The 26,102-nt window shown below is 40.2% G+C and overlaps 1 protein-coding gene across 3 annotated transcripts in view; it reads right to left on the bottom strand.

The window, feature by feature from the left end:
• Positions 1-10,505: 10,505 nt before the first annotated feature.
• Positions 10,506-26,102, bottom strand: part of GRB10 (growth factor receptor bound protein 10) — a 329,633-nt gene continuing 314,036 nt past the window's right edge. For 2 of the 3 annotated variants that reach the window (XM_073630598.1, XM_073630599.1), the window contains 4 exons: positions 18,347-18,413; positions 18,177-18,264; positions 14,256-14,349; positions 10,506-11,896 (listed from right to left, as the gene is read on the bottom strand). In XM_073630598.1, the coding sequence (XP_073486699.1) occupies positions 11,750-11,896; positions 14,256-14,349; positions 18,177-18,264; positions 18,347-18,413 (396 nt within the window). In that variant the 3' untranslated portion in view covers positions 10,506-11,749. The remainder of the gene's footprint in view (positions 11,897-14,255; positions 14,350-18,176; positions 18,265-18,346; positions 18,414-26,102) is intronic. The other variant, XM_073630600.1, reaches the window with a different exon arrangement.

The following is a 26,102-nucleotide window of genomic DNA, read 5'->3' as shown; positions in this document are numbered from 1 at the left end:
CTGAAAGGGATCTTTCTTCTGCCTGGAGTTGGGCTTTAACACCCGTCAGCAGTCTTGTCCATGGATTGGTTATACCTTACTTTATTATCCAAACACACAAATGCAATCACTGACATGTGTTTCTAAATTTTCTAATTATACAGGATTTATATAGCATCAACAGTTTGCACAGTGCTTTACAATGTAAGGGCAGACAGTACAGTTATAATGCAGTTTAATACGCTTCCACTGCCCCTTTACTTTTATTCAATGCGCTTCTATTGCACCTGAGGGTACTGAAACACCCCACCCCGGATCATTCCAGCACTCCCCAGGGGGTGGTATTGCCCGCTCTGGGGAAGCACTTAATTTATCTAAGTTTCATGCTCAACCTCTCAACACTGGAGATTAGAAGAGAGCATTAAGTTGCTTGAAGCTGGTTGAAAGCTTTGCAAAAAATTAACGCTACTCCCCACCTTTTAGTAAAGTTGAAATAGTTTGTTTGGACCAAGCTGGTCCAAACTATTACCTTCACTAAGATGTAGTGGTTGAAATGCTGTATAAACTGTATGTAGCCTCAGCTACACACAGTAGGATGGAAAGTCCCCATCCCACACGCTAAACAAAATAGAGAGTCAGATTGTGCTGAGCTGCCCTTAGAATACAAAGCTCCATGTAAAGGCCTCTCTACCTTAGCCAATCAGAAGCAGCTTTGTATTCATTCATAGAATACAAAAGTTCCATGTGAAAGGCTGAGCGCAGTTCAGCCCAATGCAACACTTTCAGCGGCTGCATCTTAGTGAAGGTAATGGTTTGTATGGACCAAGAACTATTTAAACTTCACTATAGGCTAGATATCAGCTTTAATAAAAGCTTATTGTACGCTTTCCCATATGTAGGTGGTCTTAAAGTGGACTCTTTGGGATAGAACAGAGAAGCATTAGACCAGTGTTTCTCAACTCCAGTCCTCAAGGCGCCCCCACAGGTCACGTTTTCACGCTCTCCATTATTTTGCAGTCGATTTGATCAGTTTCACTGCCTTAGTAATTACCACAGCCGTTTCATCTGAGGGAAATCCTGAAAACATGACCTGTTGGGGCGCCTTGAGGACTGGAGTTGAGAAACACTGATCTAATGCTTCTCTGTTCTATCCCAAAGAGTCCACTTTAAGACCACCTATGGGCAAGCATACAAGCTTTTATTATCTATATCGATATCTAGCCTGTAGTTAAGTTTAAATAGTTCTTGGTCCATACAAACCACTACCTTCACTAAGACGCATCGGCTGAGTGTGCTGCGCTCAGCCTTTCACATGGAACTTTGTATTCCATGATAAAAAGGAGATGTAACACTGCAATAGACACCCAGCTGGCTTAAGTGTCCCTCCCAAGATTTTCCCTCATTTCTTGTCCCTTTTACAGTGGTCAAAATAATATAAGGAAATCTCACCAAAAGGGATGCAGCAAATTTAAAAGATCCTCACCCTTCCCCCACCATCAAAAAAGGAAACAAAGCATTTGGAGTACCACCTTTAAATTCCTGAACCCACAGAAAAACATACAAGATAAATACATAACAGACATTACAAATCTGAACTCTGGTATCCTCAAGTAGCTTTTGTCTTATGTAGAATCTTTAAAATAGAAATAAAGTTTGGTCATGTTACCATGCAAATACTGTATTTGTACTAGGCTATGTACATGTATTTACACATATGTAAAGCAACAAAAATATAGGGCAATAATTTTTTGAGCTGCAACACACTACAGCAGTGCACTTTTTTGGGGTAGATTGGGAGGTGGTTATTACCCCTTTGTGGATTGTGTAGCCGATGGTACACGCCAACTAAGAATACCTCCTCACTTTGTTCCAGTAATAGGTGATCAGATGGAAAGTGATGGGACATTTCTCTACTGTGGACAGAGCGATGAACATTTTTTTTTTTTTTTTTAAGAGTGGTTAGGTGTTAGAATCTCAGGAATTATTTACACTGCTGTTTCTGCATTTGTGTAATCTCCCTTGCTTTATACCAGTGTCAAATAGAAAAAAAAAAAATCTGCCCAACAGGGTCACAAACAAAATTGGTTTAAATTTTGGCATTAAGATTTTACAGACTGGCTTTTGGTTTCATATAAAAAGACACCAGTTTATTTTTTTTATTACCAGGCATCACAAAAAAGTTTGAAGCCCAAGTTTAGCAAAAAAAAAAAAATTAAAAATTATAAAAAACACAAGGGACATAACTTACAGTTCGTATGATGTGTCCCTTGTCTTGATTCTTCTGCTTTTAGCAGAAATCTTGCCATGAGGGGGTTAATAAAACTAGTGGGGGTGTCAGAAACTCTCCTCAAGAGGGCTCAGCTATGCCTGCCCTTTCTTGGCTGAAGCACCACTCGCAGAAGCCTTATCACAGCTTCTATGAATGGAACATGATCTCTGAATGAGAAGGAGCGGATGAAAGATAGCCCCCGCCTCCTCCATTCACAGATCCTGTGTAATTCGTAGAAGCTGTATTAAGGCTTCTATGAATGGCAGATCTGCCAGGAAAAAGTGGGCATAGTCGAGCTCTTTGGAAAATTATGGCAGCAGGATCTGGCTTTTACGACATGGCAAGATATCTACTGAAAGCAGAAGAATCACCACAAAGGACACAATTTAGGTCTCTTGTGCTGATTCTTCTGTTTTAAGTTTTAGTTAAAACTTGCATGTTTCAATGGGTTCCTTTCAAATAAAGCAAAACTAGCAAACAGTTAGCAACCTGCATTGTGTTAATTGTGATCAGGTAATAGAACCAGCTTTCTCCTTCATACCCATTAGACAGGTCAGACCAGCTGGTCTACTGATTTGCCTTTACGGTTTTAATGACCGCAACAAGGTGGAGCCCAACAGAATATAGCAATTAAACCTGGATCAGAGATCTTTTTCCTCTCTCTCAATACTTAAATTCCTCTCTCAAGCCCAACTGAAGTGTGTTCTAGCTTTTATCTACACAGTCGATGCTAAAGTATTTTTTTAAAACTCTTACACTGGTTATGTGTCTAATGAATACTCCCTGCTCATAGTCTCCTCTCCAGTGGTGTTAAGTTGTAGAACACCACTGCTCTGTGTGAAAGCACCAATGAAAAACACACTGCTAGTCTGTGAAGGCTTTTTTACCCAGGTAATGGTATATCTGTCACCATCTTTCTTCTACATGTCGTTTTAACATCTCTAGCCTGGCAGTTTGACAACTGACACCTTTAGCCATGTAATGTGAGGGTAGATTTGATTTTTACCCTCCTTGTTTTTGGATCTCCTTTGCACCAACAGCTATGCAGGCCAACACTCACAATGGGGTTTTGCAAATAACCCCCCTCTCCAGCAAAGACCCTGCAATTAGGAAACCTTACACTGCATACTCATGGCTCTTACCAAGCAGGGAATGTAGCACTGCTGCTTCCACACAGAAAGGTGGTCCTTCTTTGCAGCTTACTGCCAGGGTAGAGGAGTTTTTGTACTGGCTGTGTGGGTTAAATAGTTAACTGGTACAAAACTTAGCTGAAAATGCATTGTGTTTAGCCAAATTAGCAATAACAAAGTAGGATTAAAGAGATCTTGATGTAAAGAGCAATTTCATCTTACCAAAATTTGCATGATCAAAATAGCTTTGCCCTATCATTTACATTTCCCCTTAAAATGACCCCATCCATAGAAAGTCAGCAAAACTGTATACAGTAAAACCTTGGATTGAGAGCATAAATCATTTCCGGAAACATGTAAATAATGGAAACTAAGATTCGTTTAACATAAGTCCTTCAGTTTATAGTCCATTCGATTATAGCAATTTGATAGGTTGTGTAACCATAAAATTGCAATCCACAAATGGCAGCCTTCACAAGGGGGATTAGAAGCAATATCAAACAGGAGCTACAGATTATAAAGAGGCGCCAAGTGTAGCAATATGGTTACAGGTAATGAAGGTACAACATTTAGCAACTCGCATGGTTGATGAATAAGAGGCACATCTAAGTATTCAGGCATCCGGGGTAAAGCACCACATACAGTCCTCCTCACCGCCGGCTCTCACTGCTGTCAGTCTGCAATCATGACCGGGAAGACTACCCTGCAGTAGAGCGATCCAAAGCAAAGCCTGAAGTGCAGCGTGGAAGGGATAAGGTTGATGGCGGTGCGAAGGAAGGTCTATGTGTACAGCTTTCCCCCCCCCGGATGCCTGCATACTTGTGCATCTTTTAATCATCAACCATGCGAGTTGCTAAACTTTGTACCTTCATTAAATGTAACCATATTGCTACACATAGAGGCACCTCTTCTCCTTTATACTCAGTTGTGACATGACGCTACTTGTAAATCAAGACATCACTTGTTTATCAAGTCAAATTTTGTATGTCTTGCAAAACACTCTCAATCCAATGTATGTATGTATGTATGTATGTATGTATGTATGTATGTATGTATGTATGTATGTATGTATGTATGTATGTATGTATGTATGTATATATATATATATATATATATATATATATATATATATATATACACACACACACACACATACATACACACACATATACGCACACACACACATATACACACACACACACTTTTCAAAAAATGTACTTCTACTTGTGGCCAAATTGTAACAGCTGTGCGCTTATTCACATGGCAGAATTTTAAAATTGCTGCACATCATTTAAATGCTCTTTTCTGAAAACTCCAGCACTGAAAATAACTACTTCATTCTGTTTAACTTCTAAAGAGTTACAAAAAAAGAAAAAGGAAAAGCACAGACCTTAAACACAGAGCCCGTAGGTACATTAAAAGGGGATGTAAACCCTCGTGTTTTTCAACTTAATGCATCCTATGCATTAGGGTGAAAAAACTTCTGACACTGACCAGCCCCCTCGCCCCCGTTACACTCACCTGAGCCCGTTCGTTCCCTCGGAGACACGCTCTTCCTCTGTCTGTTGTCTCGCTATTGATTTGATAGATTGATAGCAGCGCAGCCTTTGGCTCCCGCTGCTGTCAATCAAATCCAATGACACGGGCACCGGACCGAGTCCTGCATTCTGTGTGAATGTACACAGATGCAGGACATGGAAGTGTGCCCACATGGCTGTCCACCTTAGGAGAGCCTTCAACATGGACAATCAATGCGGGGGAAGAGCTACCAGCACTGCCAGGGGGACCCCAAAAGTTGAGGATCAGTGCCACTCTGTGCAAAACCAACTGCTCAGTGGAGGCTAGTATGATTTTTTCTAAAAACAGAAGAGGGTTTACAACCCCTTTAACTATATTTAGTGACAAGTTGACAAGTGCATGGATCTTTGTATACATGGTCTAAAAAAAAAAAATTAAAACAAAAAAAATAGATAAAAAAATGTTAAGTAGATGTATATGTAAAGAAAGGAGGAACAAAAAACAAAAAACAAAAAAAACGGGCCTGTCGGCAAGGTACTATACAAAAAGAGAGATACTAAGGGTATTGAGGTCAAGTAGAAGAATTCTAAGATAGTGGGGTTTCAAAATTAGGGTTATCCATGTAAGATATCCAGGGAAGCCATACTTCCTGGAAATGAGAATATCGGTCATGTAACTGCCAATAGTTCTCATAAGGTTGTTTAATTCAATTATCTATTCTGTTTTTGAGGGTATACGCTTCTTTTCTTTAAGGTATGCTGTGTAAACGTGAACACTGCAGTTTTCTCAAAATTGACTTAAAAAATAGAAATACATTATAAGTTCTGGGCACTGGACTAAACTGATAATGTAACCGACTTGTATGCTACTTATACAGTGGGGACGGAAAGTATTCAGACCCCCTTACACTTTTCACTCTGTTATATTACACCCATTAGCTAAAATCATTTAAGTTCATTTTTTTCCCTCAATGTACACAGCACCCCATATTGACAGAAAAACACAGAATTGTTGACATTTTTGCAGATTAAAAAAGAAAAACTGAAATATCACATGGTCCTAAGTATTCAGACCCTTTGCTCAGTATTTAGTAGAAGCACCCTTTTGATCTAATACAGCCATGAGTCTTTTTGGGAAAGATGCAACAAGTTTTTCACACCTGGATATGGGGATCCTCTGCTATTCCTCTTTGCGGATCCTCTCCAGTTCTGTCAGGTGGACAGCCATTTTTAGGTCTCTCCAGAGATGCTCAATTGGGTTTAAATCAGGGCTCTGGCTGGACCATTCAAGAACAGTCAGAGTTGTTGTGAAGCCACTCCTTCCTTATTTTAGCTGTGTACTTGAGTCATTGTCTTGTTGGAGGGTAAACCTACGGCCCAGTCTGAGGTCCTGAGCACTCTGGAGGTGGTTTTTGTCCAGGATATCCCTGCACGTGGCCGCATTCATCTTTCGCTCGATTGCAACCAGTCCTGTCCCTGCAGCTGAAAAACACCCCCTCAGCATGATGCTGCCACCACCATGCTTCACTGTTGGGACTGTATTGGACAGGTGATGAACAGTGACTGGTTTTCTCCACACATACCGCTTAGAATTAGGCCAAAAAGTTCTGTCTTGGTCTCATCAGACCAGAGAATCTTATTTCTCACCATCTTGGAGTCCTTCAGGTGTTTTTTAGCAAACTGGCTTTTAAGAGTCTTGCACTGAGGAGAGGCTTCCGTCGGGCCACTCTGCCATAAAGCCCTGGCTGCAGTGATGGTTGACTTTCTACAACTTTCTCCCATCTCCCAACTGCATCTCTGGAGCTCAGCCACAGTGATCTTTGGGTTCTTCTTTACATCTCTCACCAAGGCTCTTCTCCCCCGATAGCTCAGTTTGGCCGGACGGCCAGCTCTAGGAAGGGTTCTGATCATCCCAAACGTCTTTCATTTAAGGATTATGGAGGCCACTGTGCTCTTATGAACCTTAAGTGCAGCAGAAATTTTTTGTAACCTTGGCCAGATCTGTGCCTTGCCACAATTCTGTCTGAGCTCTTCAGGCAGTTCCTTTGACCTCATGATTCTCATTTGCTCTGACGTGCACTGTGAGCTGTAAGGTCTTATATAGACAGGTGTGTGGCTTTCCTAATCAAGTCCAATTAGTATAATCAAACGCAGCTGGACTCAAAGGTGTAGAACCATCTCAAGGATGATCAGAAGAAATGGACAGCACCTGAGTTAAATATATGAGTGCCACAGCAAAGGGTCTGAATACTTCAAAAATGTCAACAATTGTGTGTTTTTCTGTTAATATGGGGTGCTGTGTGTACATTGAGGAAAAAAATGAACTTAAATGATTTTAGCAAATGGCTGCAATATAACAAAGTGGAAAATTTAAGGGGGTCTGAATACTTTCTGGCCCCACTGTATAACAGGCCCAATCAATCTTAATGCAACCACACTTTAGGCATTGCTAAAAATTTTATTCCAATTATACTCCATTTTGGGCAAATTCAACATTTTGAGAAAATCTAGTTATTAGATACATTAGCAAAACACATCAGGTCTATTTATATAGGTCTTCACACAAGATTCACACATTTTTCTAACTGGATTCAAATGGAAAAATGTAGGAATTCTGTGTGAAAGTGGAGTGAACATTGAGTAAACAAAAAAAAAAAAAACTCAGCTCATAAAAATAAAAAAAAGTTAGAACAGGGTACTCCGATAACATTTGCGTTGCACTGTACCAATTTAATTTTATTGCCTGCTTGAGAGAGAGAGAGGGAGAGAGAGGGAGAGGGAGAGAGAGGGAGAGGGAGAGAGGGGGAGAGGGGGAGAGGGAGAGAGGGAGAGAGGGAGAGAGGGAGAGAGGGAGAGAGGGAGAGAGGGAGAGAGGGAGAGGGAGAGAGGGAGAGAGGGAGAGAGGGAGAGAGGGAGAAGGAGAAGAAGGAGAAGGAGAAAGAGAAAGAGAAAGAGCATATTTCACGTACACAGACTGTTCAAGCATGCAATACAAGGTTCATAATGCAGTACCACAGCATCCTTTAGGTCCTTTTCCTTAGGATGCCAACTGAAGTTACTGACTTCTGCAATGGTGTTTTGAACACTTATACCCCAGCTGTAATAGTAATGCCTAGTACAATGGCCGATTGCCAGGGAACATTCGGCCCATGTGTAGGGCAGCCAGTCCAAGAGAAGTCGGTCATTTGGCTGTCGGACAAGCATGCTGGAAAACCAGCAGCTGACTGACTGTCTCCCGATCAGTGCTCTCAGCCAATGGCTGACATCGATAACTGGAGAGTTCTAGTGGGGAGGCCACCCCCCTGTCAGAACACAATAGCACAGCAGGGGAGATCGCTGTACTAACGTCAGATCGTTAGTAGAGCGGCTCCGACCTGAGCCGTCAGTTTTTTTCTGTTCTACCCAGAAAAAACCTGACAGCGTGTACTAGGCTTAAGTACACACACTATGGACATGCTTTGTTTACAGTGAATGCTACACAGGGTGGTGGTAGTTGACAGCATATCTATGCATAGAATAAAATTCTGTTTCATTGTGGTCTTTGTTTATGGTTAAAAACAAAAAGCAGTTACTCAATTTCCTGTAAAAATGTAAGAACGCACCACATTTAAACTGATAATATGCGCAATATTCAGAAAATCTGATTTTGTACAAAATGTATGCCAACATTTATACCTTTGTGAAAACCATGAAATCTAATATCTCATTTCTCACTACTTCTTTACGTCACATTCAAAAACACTTGGTATATGCCTTTATTATATAGAATATGGCTAGGCATTTAATGAAACATTTTAGTAACTTCAGCTAGCAGAAGTTAAGTTGTTCATACTTCTACAGGCACATTATAGTGTGCAGAAATGCAAAAAAAAAAACTCTCTCTCCAATTTGTACTAAAGCATACACAGGATTTTGGTTGCTATAATCAAAGGCAATTTTATTTTGTGCAGTTTTTAATATGCTACCTACCTGTCTAATACAACAGATTAATAAATCAAGCATTGCATTTTTATCCAAAATATACTATTGAGATAAAATTAGGTACAGCCACACATTCTCAAATGCTAAAAACTTGCCATATCACACCTGGATAGGTAGGTTAAATTGTACGGTCCAATTGTACTTCATTGAATTCTTAAAAACAAGACAGAAACTGAAAAGGAAATGCACATTTGGCAACACCAGCATACTTCACAGTACTGCCCTGGTCGATAGGTAGAAAGTACAAATTATTCCAGTTAAAAACTGGAAAGTGTAAATGAATTGCTAGGCACTAGATACAGATGTAGAGAGGCAACAATCCACATAATTTTTAACAGTCACAGTCAACATATAAACCAAGTAGAGATAAAATGTTTAAACAGAAGAAGAATCTTAAATTTTAAACCTAACTTGTATCATTTTTAAACATGTGGAAAATTATAAAAACAGGAACAGTTCAAAGTTCTGTTCCAATATGACGAAAATAGATGGATGATGTCAAAGGTCATTGTCCAATCATGTCAGCACGCATTTATGTCTTCATCTCAAGGATTCTTTTGTATGCTTTTACCAGACAATTTTTTTTCCGGTAATAACAGCAAAAACTTGCAAGAGTTGGCCTGTTTCTTGATTCATGCTAGTGTGAGAATGCATAGTCGCTAAAGTTAAAGCATTCCTAAACATGATCATCTAAAGCTCCCATGTATCTGGTTTACCAGATTTTTTTTTTTCTAACTTAGTGATGTCTTTCATTTATATGTACCAAAATTATCAGGATAATGTAGAAATAGTCACCTGCAACATTCATCTGACATGCTATAAAAAAAAAAAAAAAAAAAAAAAAAAAAAAAAAAGGTATGAAGAACAGGATTTTTTACCCCCAGCATGACAAAAAGAAATCTAGGCAAACCCTCGCTCATGAAATTTGCTGTGTAAAAAGAAATTGGACCTATCCATAAAATACAAGGACTTCCTGTGAATAGAGAAGGGGAAGAGGGGCGGATAAATATCAGTAGAGGCAGCACTGGAAGAATAGTTAAAGCTATACTATCTGGCAAGAATATAATTGACATTGTAAAGAAAGGGCAGAAAACCTAAGTGGCCTACACCTTTTGGAGAGTAAACTTTTTACACAGCACATTTTAAAGAAAAAAAGGTTTGCCTGGGGGTCTGCTTTAATGTAATTTTTGGTTTAGGATTTTTAGATTTTTGGGAGCTTTAGGGTTCATGTCAAAACAAACACTGTTAATTGCCAACAAGCAATAACATGTACCAATAGAGACTGAAAACTCCGGTAAAAAAAAATACCCTAGTCACATGATTTATTCTATTTAATTCTTGTATTAGACTTCATGAGGCATTGCTTGATAACTAAAACCAAGAGGTCTAATTTAATAAAAGCTATAATTGTTCCAAGTCAACATGAAATGGCACACAAAGAATTGTAGGCTTTTGCTTTTTAATCAGCCAAGTGCATGGTTGTCAATGTGATGATCAAAAATTCATAAGAAAGTTCTGCCAGTGTGCAACATGGCATTACGTTCAAATAAAAAATACTGTACATTAGAAAAGAAAAAAAAAAAAAAGAAAAAAAAAACAAAAAAAAAAAAAAAAACAAACATACATAAATCAAGTTTCTTCATTTTATATGAGGCAAATACATGGAATAAAGTCAAGACAATGTGCTCCATAATCTAAAATACAGTGTTTCTATACCATTGTTGTATAGTACAGCTGATATGTTTCAAGGAAACTTTTACTGTCATGAGTGATTCTCAAGTAACATAGCCTTGGATTGTAATTATCTGTTGCTCTTCTGTTAACAGGATTTAATGTCAGAATTGAGCTCAAGATTCTATAAAAACCTGTCATATGTTACAATGAAATCCCAAATGAGCTTTGTCATCCCTCTAACAGTGGTAGATTTAGGGGTGTCAAACACTGCAGAAATACAATAAAAACATGAAAAAAAAACAAAAAAAAAAAAAAACAAAACAACTTATTCTAGGTAGACCTTATCACAATATCTGGCATATTCTGAATGACCTTGGCCATCGTGTCCTCTACTGTATGATAACATTGACTTCCTGATAAATATAGATGACTAGACAAACCGTAGTTCAGACATTTATGCATAGTTATCACTTACAGACTCAAGCTTATTAGGACAGACGTTTAACAGCCATTTTGTTTTTGGTGAATATAAAAAAAAAAAAAAAAAAAAAAAAAAAAAAAAAAAAAAGAAGGGCAAAGTAAAAAATTAAAGGGAATTGGCTTGCCTCAGTTTGAGTAAGCTTTTTAAAAGATGCATGCAGGTGAAAAGGAGCACAAGCTTGTCAGAAAGTTCTTGATTGTATCTTCACCATAATCATTTTAGGTCGTAGCATATATGATAGTTTACCAACTGCTGGGTGATTTAAATGCCACACTCGCTCCTTTTAAAAGGCTGCAAATCATAAAAAAAAAACAAAAAACAAAAAAAACCCCACAAAAAATAGGAGTGCAAAAAATGTATTTCAATAAAAAAAAAAGTAAACGCATCAGTCTTAATGGTCAAGATTATTCCAGGGCAATAGTCCTTATTTCCACCCTTTTCTTGCTAAACTATCTTCCACTTGTAGCCAAAGACATTGTTCAGGGCTTTCATTCTGATGAGCAACCCAGCCTTAGGATATTTTCAGCTTTTTTGCATTTTAAAAAATTCCCAGTCTAGAGCATGGCTGATCTGCAAAAAACAGCCTATTGTGATAAACTGGCACCAGTTGATAAATCCAGAGTCAGAAGGTGCATGTTTAAAACACAAAAATCTATACCCCCCTCAAAACATAGGGACATCCAAGCTTTACTGTTACCAAACAGTCTTTTCTTGAAGGTCATAAGGCTACTATGATGCAGTGGTGCTTGAGCTTGCAAGGCAGGACTCCTTTGTTTAGCTGATAAAACTCAACAAGCTGAATTAAATCTGTGAATTTGGTATTGCCATCATCAAGGCTAAAGAACAACTGCCCGTCATCTTCACACTGCAAACACAAAGTTTAAGACATAAAAATGCTTTTATTGTACAGATATTCTAAAAGGAAACATTTCTGTTTATAAAATTCAGTAATGGCTCAGTTCTAGTACTTGAAATAGAAGAGATGCAAAAAACTCAACTCTGAAGCAAAAGTTGCAGTGAGGCAGGCACCATTTGGAACCAGAACAGGCCCCCCTCATCTCTGTGATTAAACGCTTCAATTTATGTAAAGTTATTACTTTTTCTTTGATAGACCGGGAAAGTATTAGAACCCCTGTAAATCTCCAATAGAGATTTTTCCCCTCTTGCTGTCCCCCATGAGAATGGCTTCACAAGACAGGCAGAGGGAAAAATCTCCAAAAATAGAATCAGAAATGAAAATGCTTTTAATTTGTGGAAACTGTTACAACCTAATGCCAGCATTTACTGAAATCATTAAAAGGAGACCTGTGACAACAGTAAAACCGAACAGGAGTTCAAAATTCTCCCCCATAACAAGGAAAAAAAAAAAAAAAAAAAAAAAAAAAAGGAGGTCTGGATTGGACATAAACCTTACTTTTTTAGTGGAATGTGGACCAAAGAATGAATTTTCATGTACTGCTATTAGTGAAATGTAAATTGGTCTCAAAATCTGGGCAAAACATAAGCATATGATCAAAATGCATAATTAAAAGGTCACATTTGGTGAAAACTGCATTTCAAAACACTCCCGTAAATCCAGAGATGGCTAGGTAGGTATGTGATTTTTTGCACATCATACCTGTCCTACCTTCCCTGCCCTCCTATTGGTACTTACATGTCTCAGACATGAATGTGCTGGGAAAGGGAAGGGCGAAGCCAAAGGTTTACCGAAAAATTAACATTTGCATACAAAAACTTGAAACAGCGAGACCACTGAAGGCAACTATAAATTGTCCAAATACTGTAGCTGGTATGGGCACTAGGTTTGCCTAGATATCAACTGAATATATTTTTACATTTCCTGCCACTTATTTAAATGAACATTTCTAAATTTGCATTTTTAAATAATTTTTCATTTATGTATTCCTGCTGGGTAACTTTCTTCAGATGTATAACAGCTTTTGCAATAATCCTGATCTACATCTCATAAGGAATTGCTATATGAATACATTACATATTAACACATTTTGTACATCATACTTAATAGTTTTCATAGCATTCTGCAGGGGTTAAAAATGCTGTCATTACTTTGAGTAGAATTTATAATTCGCACCATATAAATCTAGAATAGATCACTTTCATGTAGTCTACACATAAATTGCCTGGAGTTCAGCTTAAAAGTGAAATGTCCATTTATGCTAAATACACCAGTGAAAGATTTGCAGGTCTTGTCCCTCTCCTCTAGCCTGTGACTAGACAGTTAAAACACAGCGATGACCTAATCTTTGTTGCACTTCTCTCTATTAGCATACTCGTTACCCTGCAGCTCAATTGATTGGCTTCATGTTGCTTCTGTGCCCTCCCCCCAGTTTGAGCCATGGTATCCAGAGACTGAAAGAGGCAGAATACCACAAGTCAAGTTCGGATACTTTCACCGATTACATTTGAAAAGCATTCAGTCTGGGTTCACACTCATGACAGGAGATTGTGACAGGCTCTCAATGGAGCCGGTTCACCCATCTCCAGGGCGGCTGCTGAGTAGATTGCACAGGAGCCCTGTGCATCTTTCGCTCTGTTTCAGGTCCAAATTAGGGCAAAAACTCGGGCCAAATTCGTCCCTGAAATGGAGAACAGGGACACACCTGACCCCTGTTGTCAGCTGCATCCATTTTAGGTGTGAACCCAGCCTTAAAGAATGTATTAATGAATGCAGAGCCATAATTTAAGGATGTTATAATGAGTGTGTCTTTTATATCACCTCAATTCAGTGCTAGCATCGTAGCACAGATTGATATATGGCCCTGGATGAATAACATTCAAATTTAAAATGACAGCACATAAATTTTAAAACACGGATCGTAGATTCTAGTTCTGGACAGGAATAAAAACCAAAACATGCTGGAAGATGACATGCACCGGAAATGCAAACAACGCAAACAGATATGATTAGTTTTATTAAAGGCTGTTCTACTGTGATGGCTACAGTGTGGCATCTTAAACACAGGCATTATAATGTGCAAATGTTTGCTGTCAATCATAATATGAAAGCGGTGGGCAGAGTCTGCCCTCAGGTTCTGAAATGCAAGATTTTTTTTTATTGCAAAGCAAGAAAAAAAAAGGATAAAAAAAAAAAAAAAAAACTATTGACAGAAAATTAACACAATATCCCATGTATTAAAAAGATACAAGAAAAATCAGAGGGGGGAAAAAAAAAAAAAACGATGTCATGGACAAGCAATACTTACAGGTAAAATCTGGAAATGCTTTATTTTCTGGTGATGACACAGTGTAAGAGCAAACGCCTTTGGATTACTCTGACTATCTCGTATGAGAAAGAGGCTGAAAAGAATTAGGTCCAATAATTGTTTAGCAATAAATTAAAAAATGTAATTACAACCTAATGGTTAAAGTGCATGCAAACAAGGAGCTTTTGTAGATCTGTAAAGAGCTGAGAAATATTCAAACCATGTCAGATTTTTTTATGTGGTCTGTGTTCCCCACCAAGATTTAAAAAGTGATGACAAACCTAAAAATTCGACAGTTACCAGAGCAAAAGTTTAAATCTTTTAACAGACTTCTGTTCTGGCGACAACTGTCTAAAGACTTGTACACACGGTACGATTGTTGGACAACCGAGCGTCTGATTTTTGTCAAAAGGGAGTGTGCTAGGATCTTGTCTTGCAACAAACATGAACATAGTGACGTACTACAAGGAATTTCAGCTCTTGAGCGCCACCCTTTGGGCCCCTTCTGCTAATTTTGCGTTTGGTGATCATCAACTCCAGGCATGCCTGTGTTTGAACTTTTGACTTGTGTGACGGATTTGTGTACTGACCATACCAAAATCAGACAGACTGTTGTCCACCAAAAATTTACAAGCCTGTCATCCAACCGTTGCCCGAAAGTTGGACAATTGACAAACGGCCAGATTTTAGGACAACAGTGTCAGACAATCTCCAGCCAACAATCGCATTGTGTGTATAACGCATTGTGTGTCAAGCATGCTGACCTGGCCGAAATTCAAGCCATGGGCAGCTCTGCCAGCTACTGTATACAGACACATGCAGCATCCATGGCTGCCTGAATTTCCCAAACAGTGACTGCATCTGATTGGCTGCAGCCTGTTTGGCTGACATTTTTCTATCTGGCTCCCTCAATTTAGAAAGACTTGGTGAGCCAGGTAGAGCCAGCCACAGCTCAAATTTTGGCTGGTTCAGCAGGCATCTAACAAAAACTATGCATGGCCAGCTTAAAGCGGAGCTCCACCCAAAAGTGGAAACTCTTCTTATCTGCCTTCCCCCATCCCACATTTGGCACCTTTGGGGGGGGGGGGGGTGTACCTTGTTTTGACAGGTATCCACTCCCACTTGCGGGTGATCTCGCTATGACCCACCTCCTCCTTCCCCTACTGCGGGGCCATTCACAAAGTGCAGCAGGGAACAGACTGAAGCCGCAAGGCTTCACTACTGGATACCCTTACAAGCAATGGCGGCAGCAGCACCCCAGAACCGATACAAAAAAAATCGGCTGGGGTGAAAATACTGCAGGATCCCTGGGCAGGTAAGTTTCCTAATATTAAGTCAGCAGCTACAAATATTATAGCTGCTGACTTAACTTTTTCTGAAGGAGCCTGGAGCTCCTTTAAGAGGAATTCTATTTATCCTGTAAAGAAAATTTCCTCCTGTTAAGTCTCTGGGGGGGAAAAAAAACAAAAAAAACAAACTGAAGGGAAATTTCCTCAAAAGAAACAAAATCTATACAAGAAAAAGTTGCACTACTAGTGTAAAAAAAATATGAAAACAGCTAGCATCAACAATATGACTAATTGTGAATAGAATAAAAAAATGCAGTGCTGAAAAAATACAACTCCAAGAGTCACCCTGGGATAGGGAATTCACTGGTGAAATAGTGAATGTTACTGCAAATGTACAATAAAAGTGCTCAGTGCAGAAGTGAGGACAGTGGGTGAACTCATATGGCACAATCACAAAAACCAAAGGAGTACATATAGTCCATACAGTAATTACACATGAAGTGCTTATCTGACATGGGCCAATCATCATCACAGTATGCCTATAATGCACATTAAAAAGTCCTTGGAGACTCTAATACAAGATAGTCTCTTACAGATGCAATCATTCTTATGATGAATATACAATGTAGGGAGTGACCTACCTTTGGATACATAGCCTGCTTGGCTCTACATACTGCGCTTTTCTTATTTGATGTCTGAGCATGCTATGTACGCATCTAGAATGATGTTTTGTACCCATTTTATTTGAATACATTTTTTATCCCAGATTCATCTGCACTATGTGGAGGCCTTTTTGTTTTATCTTTTTCCCCCATGATCTATGCTGCCGTTTGGATAACAACGAATACCTACCTGTTGGAGCCCCTACTGCGACAACCTACCACAGACCCCCCTGGATGTTGAAGCTGGTATGCATCATCTTCTCTGCAGGAGTTCTGGTTGGAGAGTTCTTTGGAGGATAGTTTTATGCTCGACTGACCCACCGGCACTGGTGTGTGCGTCCACGATTTGGGGTAAGAGTACCCATCTCCCTCCCCCCGGTGTTGGATGCACATCCCAGAATGTCATGTGTAAAACTCACTCCCTACATTGTATATTCATCATAATGATTGCATCTCTATGTCATCTGTAAGAGACTATATCTTGTATTCGAGTCTCCACTGACTTTTTAAATGTCCATTATAGGCATACTGTGATGCTGACTGGCCCATGTCAGATAAGCACTTCATGTGTAATTACTGTATGGACTATATGTACTCCTTTGGTTTTTGTGATTGTGCCATATGAGTTCACCCACTGTCCTCACTTATGCACTGAGCACTTTTATTGCATTGTATTATTTATATATTTGCTCATTTGCAGTACCATTCACTATTTCACCAGTGAATTCCCCATCCCAGGGTGACTCTTGGAGTTATTTTTTTTTTCCAGCGCTGCATTTTTCATTTTTTTTTAATTTCCTCAAAAGGACACAGGAAAAAAATACATTTAAAGATGTTTAAATATTTCTACCCATTTAAAGTTTTGGCTATACATAATATTAGACTGTCTGCTCAAGGACTGCCCCACATACATATACTGCAGTAGGGCAGCCCTTTAGTGTGAAATTACATACCTGTACATCATTTTTTTCTTCCAGGTCTGGGGAGCGCACGCGCGCCGCCGGCAACCCGCGCCTGATGTCCGCCGGGACCCGCCGCCCATTCGAGGCAGATCACTGTTCTGTGACAAGAGCTCTATCTTCTCCTGTTTCTGCTAAGCAGGAACACGGATCTGTGTCTTACAGTACAAGCACCCCTCCCCCAGTTATAAAACACTCCCTAGGGACACATTTAACCCTTTGCTTTCCCCTGATGTTTACCCTTTCCCTGCCAGCGTCATTAGTACAATGACCTGCATATTCTTTAACACGGATCCCCAACAAAGTGTCACTTAGTGTCCGACTTGTCAGCCGCAAGCCCGTCACTGATCGCCGCCATTACTAGTAAAAAATAAAACCAAAAATTTCATAATATCATCCCATAGTTTGTAGACCCTATAACTTTTGCACAAATCAATATACGCTTATTGGGATTTTTTTTTTCACCAAAAATATGTAGCAGAATACATATTTGCCTAAATTAATGAAGAAAAAAAGAAAAAAAGAAAAAAAAAAAAAAAGACAAATTTTATTTGGGTACAGCGTTACACGACCATTCAATTGTCAGTTCGCAGTGCTGTAATCACAAAAAATGGCCTGTCATGAAGGGGATAAAACCATAGAATTTAAAGCCAATTTTAGCCTTTAATGTAAAGTCATTCGCTAAGCAGTTTACATTTTAGCATATAGCAGACAACTATTAGACTAATACTCTTAAAGGAACAGTAAACTAGAAATAGTTTTTAGAACTAATACAAGTTTTTTGTGGTGAAAGGTTATACTATCAGGTTTGTATTGCTGCCTCTCCTCACCAAGGAGTCTCACCCACTGTCTTGGGTTTACAGTCATCTGTGCAGTGGTGAGGGAAAATATTTTAGTTGCTACAACTGTGCAAGCGGCAATTGCCCAAGATGGTATTTGGTAAAGTGATTGAAGAATAATATTTGTTAACAGTACTATCCTAAATATTTTTTTTTGTTTTAAAGTTCTTACCCATCCACAAGCCCCTGTTGTTTAATGATTGTTTGAGACTCTTCTCGAGATATTCTACCATGGAACCAAGGCTGTGTCCTATGAATAACTACAAAAAACAAAATGTTCCAATAAAGCAGGGCAAATGTACAATTTTTCCTAAGTATAAAAGTCAAAGTTCAGTAACTTACCGGTGCTAAGTGTAGAAGGATGAAGTGGGCTTTGGCTTCCTAAAACATTCATCCGTGAACTGCGTTTCTATAAAACAAAAGCCACATCCTATGAGACAAATTACAGTAAAAAAAGCAATTCTGTTATACATGGGACACATGTAAAGGAATGTAAACGTCAGGGACTACAAGCATAGACATTAAAAAGGTTTTATTTCCAAAAGGCAAACAAAAAAAATGCTTCAGGACTTTGTGCACAAAGAGGGGTATCAAAAGCCTAAGCTGCATGTGCTCTTAGGAGTTTACAGAGTATGCACCCCTCTTGCAGATAAACAATTTAGAGACCAGATCAAATAAGCGCAACATCTACTGCTTGTACAGGACCCATCCCTGACATCCTTTACATTATAGCCATCTCAGCCATATCTGCCTCAACTCAGAGGTATGGAGGCATAAGATACACTACAATTTACGAGGAGACATCAGCATTTTAGAACCATCACCTAGGTCTATGCTCTACCACAAAAACTGGAGGGGACAGGAACCAAGGAGTCACTCTGGCTTTTGCTTCCTTGATTTGACTCATCCAGGTCAGGGAGTCTAAAGCCCACTTTATGGCAGCTTCCGGATTATTTTGCTTCAAATCCTTCACTAGAGGAATCTGTTAGTACAATAAACTAGGAAAAAATGCCAGGAGCAACCAGACCTGGATGTTGGCATAATGCAGGATTAAGCATCAGGAAATCCTCCTCTGCATCATCATTCAACTGAATCATCACTAGACTTCCTGCAATTTGTCAGGTGTGTCAGTGGTGAAGAGAAAAAAAAAAATCTGAATCGCGCCAATGAGTAATCGTAGAAATTGATAGGTGATCAGTGATGAATAAAACCAATAAGTATAACCTTATTGATATATAACTCTATGCTCATTAATGATAAACCTTAAGTGCACAATGGAAACAAATGATTAAAAAAAAAAAAAAAAAGTCTCTCAATAAGTGATAAATAATCCACCCGTGCAAAACACAAATTGCAAAAGTCCATCCATAAGAAATTCTTCAACTGTTATGCAGCAAAAGATGTGAGCCACCACCAGTATAGAAGGGGTTACTTCTTACCGGACATAAATGATCCCCCATTACAGAGGATCATAGCAGGCATGTCAGCTGTATAACTCCTGTGCTGGACTGCTGCGGCTGTGCCTCAGATCAAAGGGACCCGATCAGTGCAGTGGTAAGTATTGCATATAACACAAAGTGGGAAACTCCGATCGTGTAAAACCTTTAATTTATTTATATAAAAAGTCAAAGTCGGAGCAGGACGACGCGCTGACGTCACCTCCAGACTGTGCTCTCTTCCAGTAGGACGGGTTTGTCCGTGTGTGTTCAGCCGACACAACGGACTTTAGGCTTGTTTTCAGATGTTCTATGTAAGTGTGTCTTTGACTTTTTATATAAATAAATTAAAGGTTTTACACGATCTGAGTTTCCCACTTTGTGTTACATGCAATACTTACCACTGCACTGATCAGGTCCCTTTGATGATCTGAGGCACAGCCGCAGCAGTCCAGCACGGGAGTAATACAGCCGACATGCCTGCTATGATCCTCTGTAATGGGGGATCATTTATGTCCGGTAAGTATCGCCTTCTATACTGGTGGTGGCTCACATCTTTCGCTGCATAACAGTTGAAGAATTTCTTATGGATGGACTTTTGCAATTTGGGTTTTGCACGGGTGGATTTTTTATCACTTATTGAGAGACTTTTTTTATTTTTTTATCATTTATTGTTTACATTGTGCACTTAAGGTTTATCATTAATGAGCATAGAGTTATATATCAATAAGGTTATACTTATTTGTTTTATTCATCACTGATCACCTATCAATTTCTACGATTACTCATTAGCACGATTCAGGCATTTTTTTCATTTTTGATTGGGTATATGTGTGTCATATTTTGAATTGCAGCTTTCACGATTATTGGTTCACGGTACATTGTTTTCACTTATTTTAGCGCAGTTTTATTTTTTCTCTCTGTGTCAGTGGTGAAGTTTAATACAAACAATCTGTAGTACTTGACCACTTCCATACCAGGCCTATTCTGGCACCCCTCTCCTACATGTAAAAAAAATTTTTTGCTAGAAAATTACTCAGAACACCCAAAACATAAGGTTTTTAGCAGACACCTTAAGGAATAAAATGGCAGTCGTTGCAACTTTTTATGTCACACTGTATTTGTGCAACAATTTTTCAAACGTGTTTTTTATGAAAAAAAAAAAGTTTGTGAATTATAAAAACAAATCAGAAAAGTTAGCCCAATTTTTTTGTTATAATGTGAAAGATGTTACGTCAAGTAAATAGGTACCCAACATGTCACACTTTAAAGTTTCGCACACTCGTGGAATGGTGCCAAACGTCGGTACTTAAAAAATCTCCACAGGCGCTTTTATTTGTTTTATTTTTTTTTTTACAGGTTACATGTTTAGAGTTAGAGGTCTAGTGCTAGAACGGTTGCTCTCGTACTGACGCACGCGGCGATACCTCACGTGTGGTTTTAACGGCATTTACATATGTGGGTGGGGCTTGCGCTTCTGTGCACGAGCACACGGGGACGCTTTAAAACATTTTTTTTGTACTTTTTTTTAATTTTACACTTTTTTGATCACTTTTATTCCTATTTTAAGGAATGTAAACATCCCTTGTAACATGAATGGTGTGAGACAGGTCATCTTTATGGAGAGATATGGGGTCTATAAGACCCCACAACTCTCCCCCAGGCTGGAAAGTATCAACAACAAAAAAAAAAAAATTACAGATCTAATGCTTTCCAGCCAAGATCGCCGCTTTAACATCTGTGGCCTGGGCCTTCGACGGTCACACAGATGACTAGTGACCATCTGGTTACCGGAAATCTCTATGCTCTTCATCTGGCGGCTTCTTTCTCCGGGTCCCCGATTGCACAGGAGAGCACGGAGAAGCACTGGAGGGAGACGGGAGGGGGCTGTCCCATACCGTCGCCTGTAAGAACGATCAAACGGTGGAACTGCCACTATGATCATTCTTACGGTGCACAGGATCGCCGGCAGAAAAGAATGATATCTGAATGATGCCTGCAGCTGCAGGCATCATTCAGATATGACCTCCTTGACTTTCAGTGGGGATATGACGTACTGCGGGTGGGAAGTGGTTAAAGTAGATGCTGCCCCTTAAGGAAAAAGCAGGTCATAGCATTATTGGGCATATTTGTGCAACTGGTGCTTCACCACACCTCTAAGCACAACATACCTCAGGTACCTTGTTTCCTCAAACCCAATTCAAATTTAATCAGGATTAACCGTCAACTCTTCCCAGAGTCCTACACGACCTGAACCATGTAACTTATGCTGCCAAGGATTATGTTCTCAAGGTAGACAAATCAAGGGGGGGGGGGAGGTGGTGGGATGCATTTGTACTGGCTCTCGGTAATAAATGCAGTATTCTCCCTGCCTTTTTCTTTACCAAGAGTCTTTGCCAGCACTCGTTAGTAAAGTCCAGTTTAGTGATGTATTGGGCTGGTCTTAACGACTCTTAGAAAATTCATCCACCCAAGGCATAGGATAAGTGTCAAACTTTGACACTTCAGAGTTTTCTGAAGTAACTGTAAAGCGATATTAGGCTTCGATAGCGCACAATTCGGCTTGCGCAATCACTCCACAATTCTTAAATCAACATCTAGTTCTAGTATTCTCATTTGTTCTGAGATGGGCTATGAGCCAGCAATTTTTGGTTCCATGTTGTGAAGTTCAATTAAATTTGTGAGACCTGGCAGGTCCTAAAGATTTGCTCGTTTCTCTTCATAAACTTACTTGCTGTGATCTGGCCAGGGTTACTAGGCACCTTCTCCCAGTCGAGATTAACTTGGAACCCCAGGTTTGTACTAACCAGAGTGGAAACCTGTTCCTTGTGTCTCCAGGGTTTCAAGTAGTTCATGCCGTAAATTTGTTAGGGTTTTCGCTTTCTAGGCTGATGTACCCTATAGTTTACTACCCTTTCCATGACCACAAAGATACCCATTTGGCCAGAAACCCTCTACCATGGGTTTTAGCAAGACCACCGGATTCCAAACTTGAAATTGTCTAACCCGGTTATACTCCTGTGCCTCCTGAATGCTCCAAAAAGGTTTCTTCACTATAGGCATTACATCGGCGACCCTCACGCATCAGAGGTGTTTTATTGCTGTGTGGTCTCATTTTTCAATGTCGCTTATTACTAAAACAAGGCATTCATAAAGTCTCCACCCTTACATCATTTTAAACTGTAAAAGATCCTGTGGATGGGTGTGGAATCACCAATATGGCAAATCATGCAGGATGTAATAATCCTAAGCATTCCTATCATTGTACCACCCACTTAAAGGCCAAGCTCTCGACCAGACTAGCCATCTATGTGTGATGGACCTTGGCAGCTGCCCAATTGGGAACAAATCTGTCATCACATTCGCCAAAGGGTGCCTCGGCTTAATCAGTATCTCCTTACAAAAAGCTGTCTTTGAGAACATAAGGAACTCTTGTGCAATTACTTTAAAAAGGAACAGACTCAGGATATCTAGTCGCAAGATTTAACTACCAATATGTATCCGTGTCCTCTGGTTTACTTAACTGGATTAACAAAAAAGTAGACCCATTTTAATGCATATAAATTGAACTTTGATTATGGGTAGAGGTACCAAGGGGTTTCAGAAGTGACACCAGAACGGTTAACTGGCAGGAAGCTCAGTATCTTATTCTTCAGCCTTCAAGTATGGCCAGCAAAACCAAATTGGTTATCCACACCTCAAACTGCTTAGTCTCCTTGTATTCACTTAGTGCTTCATTGTGAGCTAAATTGCGCACCATCAGCCTATATAGCTTAAGAACCAGCAAATACTCTACAACCTCACTGTGGATCTTGGCAACTCAATGAAAACTATAATGAACTGCAAAAAAAGGAATCCGGTTTTCAGTATCAGGCATGGAAACGTATACTTGGGCAGTATTATGTGCGCCTTTTAAAACGTCCACGTTAGATGCGCAGGATTATGGAAGTCTCATCCTATTGCCCAACCATGACCTGCAATAAAAAGTTGCCCACCCCCAGATCTGCTAGGTCTTTAAACCTGGAACAGCAAAATCTTAGCGTCTGCAGTAATGGTATGTTCCCTTGACTTGAAGAAATGTAACCTTTTCCCAGCAAGTGAGCAGGCTTAGGAGTTCCCACAGTTCCAAAAAAAGGACAGTCCTCTCCACCTATGATGGAATACATCAACTTTGTTACCACCCCAGCCTCTTTACTAGTGTCACCATTTGCACAAAAAAAAAAAACAAGGTTTTACCTGCCAGGTCAGTCACTCGAAGCAGTCTTGAATGCATAAGTGTCATCATGCTGCCCGAGCTAGCAAAGTCTTGGCAGGGAGATGGTTCACAAGCACAGTACATATAAACTGCCCCTCGCAAAGGCCAAGAGCGCATTGGGAAATCTTAAACAAAAGGACACCCTCCAGATGTCTTCACGTTACACAAGCTACTCCTGTAGTGGACATCAAAACCCAAGGCTGGAGATCGACAGGCAAGGATAATATATCACAACCTGCTCCACAATCTGGGGGTCAGAGGCGGAGCCTCTGGCTGCAACTGCACCAGGTGGTGCATTTGGGACCTCAGTGGTGAATCTGTTTGATAACTCCAGCTATGCATTCTTTGTGCCTGGGCAGAAGCACTCACCCCAGCATCTCAATTTTAACTGATCATGATTACTGGTCTCACCAGGTGGGAGGTAACAGAACCTGCAATGAGAAAAGGGGCAAATAGGCCATCTTACGGTTCTTGGGGCCACCCCTCTCTGTAGTCCTCTCAAACAAGGTGAGGTATGCCAGGAATCAGCGCAACTCTATAAAAAGTTTTTTTTTAAAGGCAAACAAAATAGGGCTTTCTGCAGCAAACCATGTACAACAAACCATGTACAACAAACCATGTACAACAAACCATGTACAACAAACCATGTACAACAAACCATGTACAACAAACCATGTACAACAAACCATGTACAACAAACCATGTACAACAAACCATGTACAACAAACCATGTACAACAAACCAGGCTCAGGACTTTTACCCACAACACTATCTAGCCAAAACGCAGACAGAGCTTTTAGTAGTGCTCAATTCTTCCTGACATGCTGAAAATTCCCTGTAAATTTCACATGCTCTCAGCAGTCTAAATATAAATCACTACCATAGGTAAAGTAACCCTCCACTGCCCCTTAAAGGGACCATAATCATGTGCCATCAATTGTGTATTCTTTTCTGATTAGAGAAAAATGTGATACAAGGGGGTATTTATAGGGAGTAGTACCTTTACTGTATACTATGCTTCAGTGATGGACACAAAAGTGATTGGTACCAATTGATCACTACGTTAAAGTAAATGGCACAAAATGGTAATATAACCCTTACACACCCCCCCACTCTTCATCCTGAAACATACCCCATGTACCTGCAGCAGCTGCTGGCAGGAGAGGAGAAAGCCGGAATTGCTGCAGGGGAGGGGGGGCGCAGATACTGCTCCTCCTGCAGCGCAGAAGGAGAAGTCGGCAGCTGTAGCAGTGGGAGCCACAAGAGTGGGCAGTAAGGCAGTACAACTGGTCGTCCTGCTCAGGTGGCCCCCACTCCCCTTTTTGAACTGATGGGGCCTGGGCTCAGTACAGCAGAGCCGGCTGTACTGCCTTAGCAGCCCTGATTTTGGGACTTGTCCAGCAGATTTGAATAATGAAAATCCAACTGTAAATTTACAAAGCTTTCAAGATTAGGATTGAAAAGCTTAGTGGCAATGGACCTTTGTTCTTAGGGACCACTTTTTCAAGATCAATTCTGAAATGGAAACCAATTATGGGCTGAAAAACTAGGTCATGGTGGATTACCGGTTTCAGCATTGGAAGGTCTAGGGCCATGTTGGAGCCTCTTCTCCTAAATTTCTCTGCAATGTGCTGAGATGCTTAAGGCAATTTTTTCAATTAAACTGTGAATTGATGAACAGGCATACACAGGCACACCCAGTTGTGAGCCAAGGTACTGTGGAAACTTGTTGTGAAACGCTTCAACCTCTTAGCTCATGCAAAGATAACTTGTTAGAGTTCATTCATATGAATTACACCGCTGTCAAGGACACTTCAAATTTTAGGCAGGTGCGCATGCATGCCCTGCGGGTACCCACCGCGCTGGGAACAAAATGCGCACAAATATTTTGCCAAATGCGAACGCATTAGCCATTTAAGCACTGGCGCCAAAATGGCCTATATAAGGGCAGCAGCTGCACTAGTGCAGTGCTGCCTGATCTGCAGCTTTACCAGAGTTTTGTTCCTGTGCCTGTATTGGAATCCTATATTGACCTGGCTTTCCTGACCACGTTTGCTTTTCTCTAGTCCTGACCTCGGCTTGCCTAGACTTCGTTATACCTGCTTATCTGCCCGATATCCTGTTGCCAATCTCTGCCTGCCGATTATGCCATATACCTTATTATCTGTGATCGATCTGGCTTGTCTGATCCTGTTCCAGTCTATCCCGCTCTTTCCAGTGCCTGGTGATCCTGTCCTGCATCCGCTCTGTATCTGCACCTGCTGTTCCTGACGCTACCTGCTGCTCAGCGATCCAGTTCAGTCTGGTGATTCACTAGCCACACATCTCTGCTGTCAACAGAAGACCTTGCAACTTCAGTGGTTCCTGAGCCAGGGCTGTAGGAGAGGTCTCCCTCTGCATGTCAGGC

This window comes from Aquarana catesbeiana, linkage group LG05 (assembly GCF_042186555.1).
Source record: "Aquarana catesbeiana isolate 2022-GZ linkage group LG05, ASM4218655v1, whole genome shotgun sequence".
Taxonomy (NCBI): Eukaryota; Metazoa; Chordata; class Amphibia; order Anura; family Ranidae; genus Aquarana; species Aquarana catesbeiana.
Note: the sequence above shows the minus strand (reverse complement) of the source record. Positions and strands in the feature narration are given on the sequence as shown.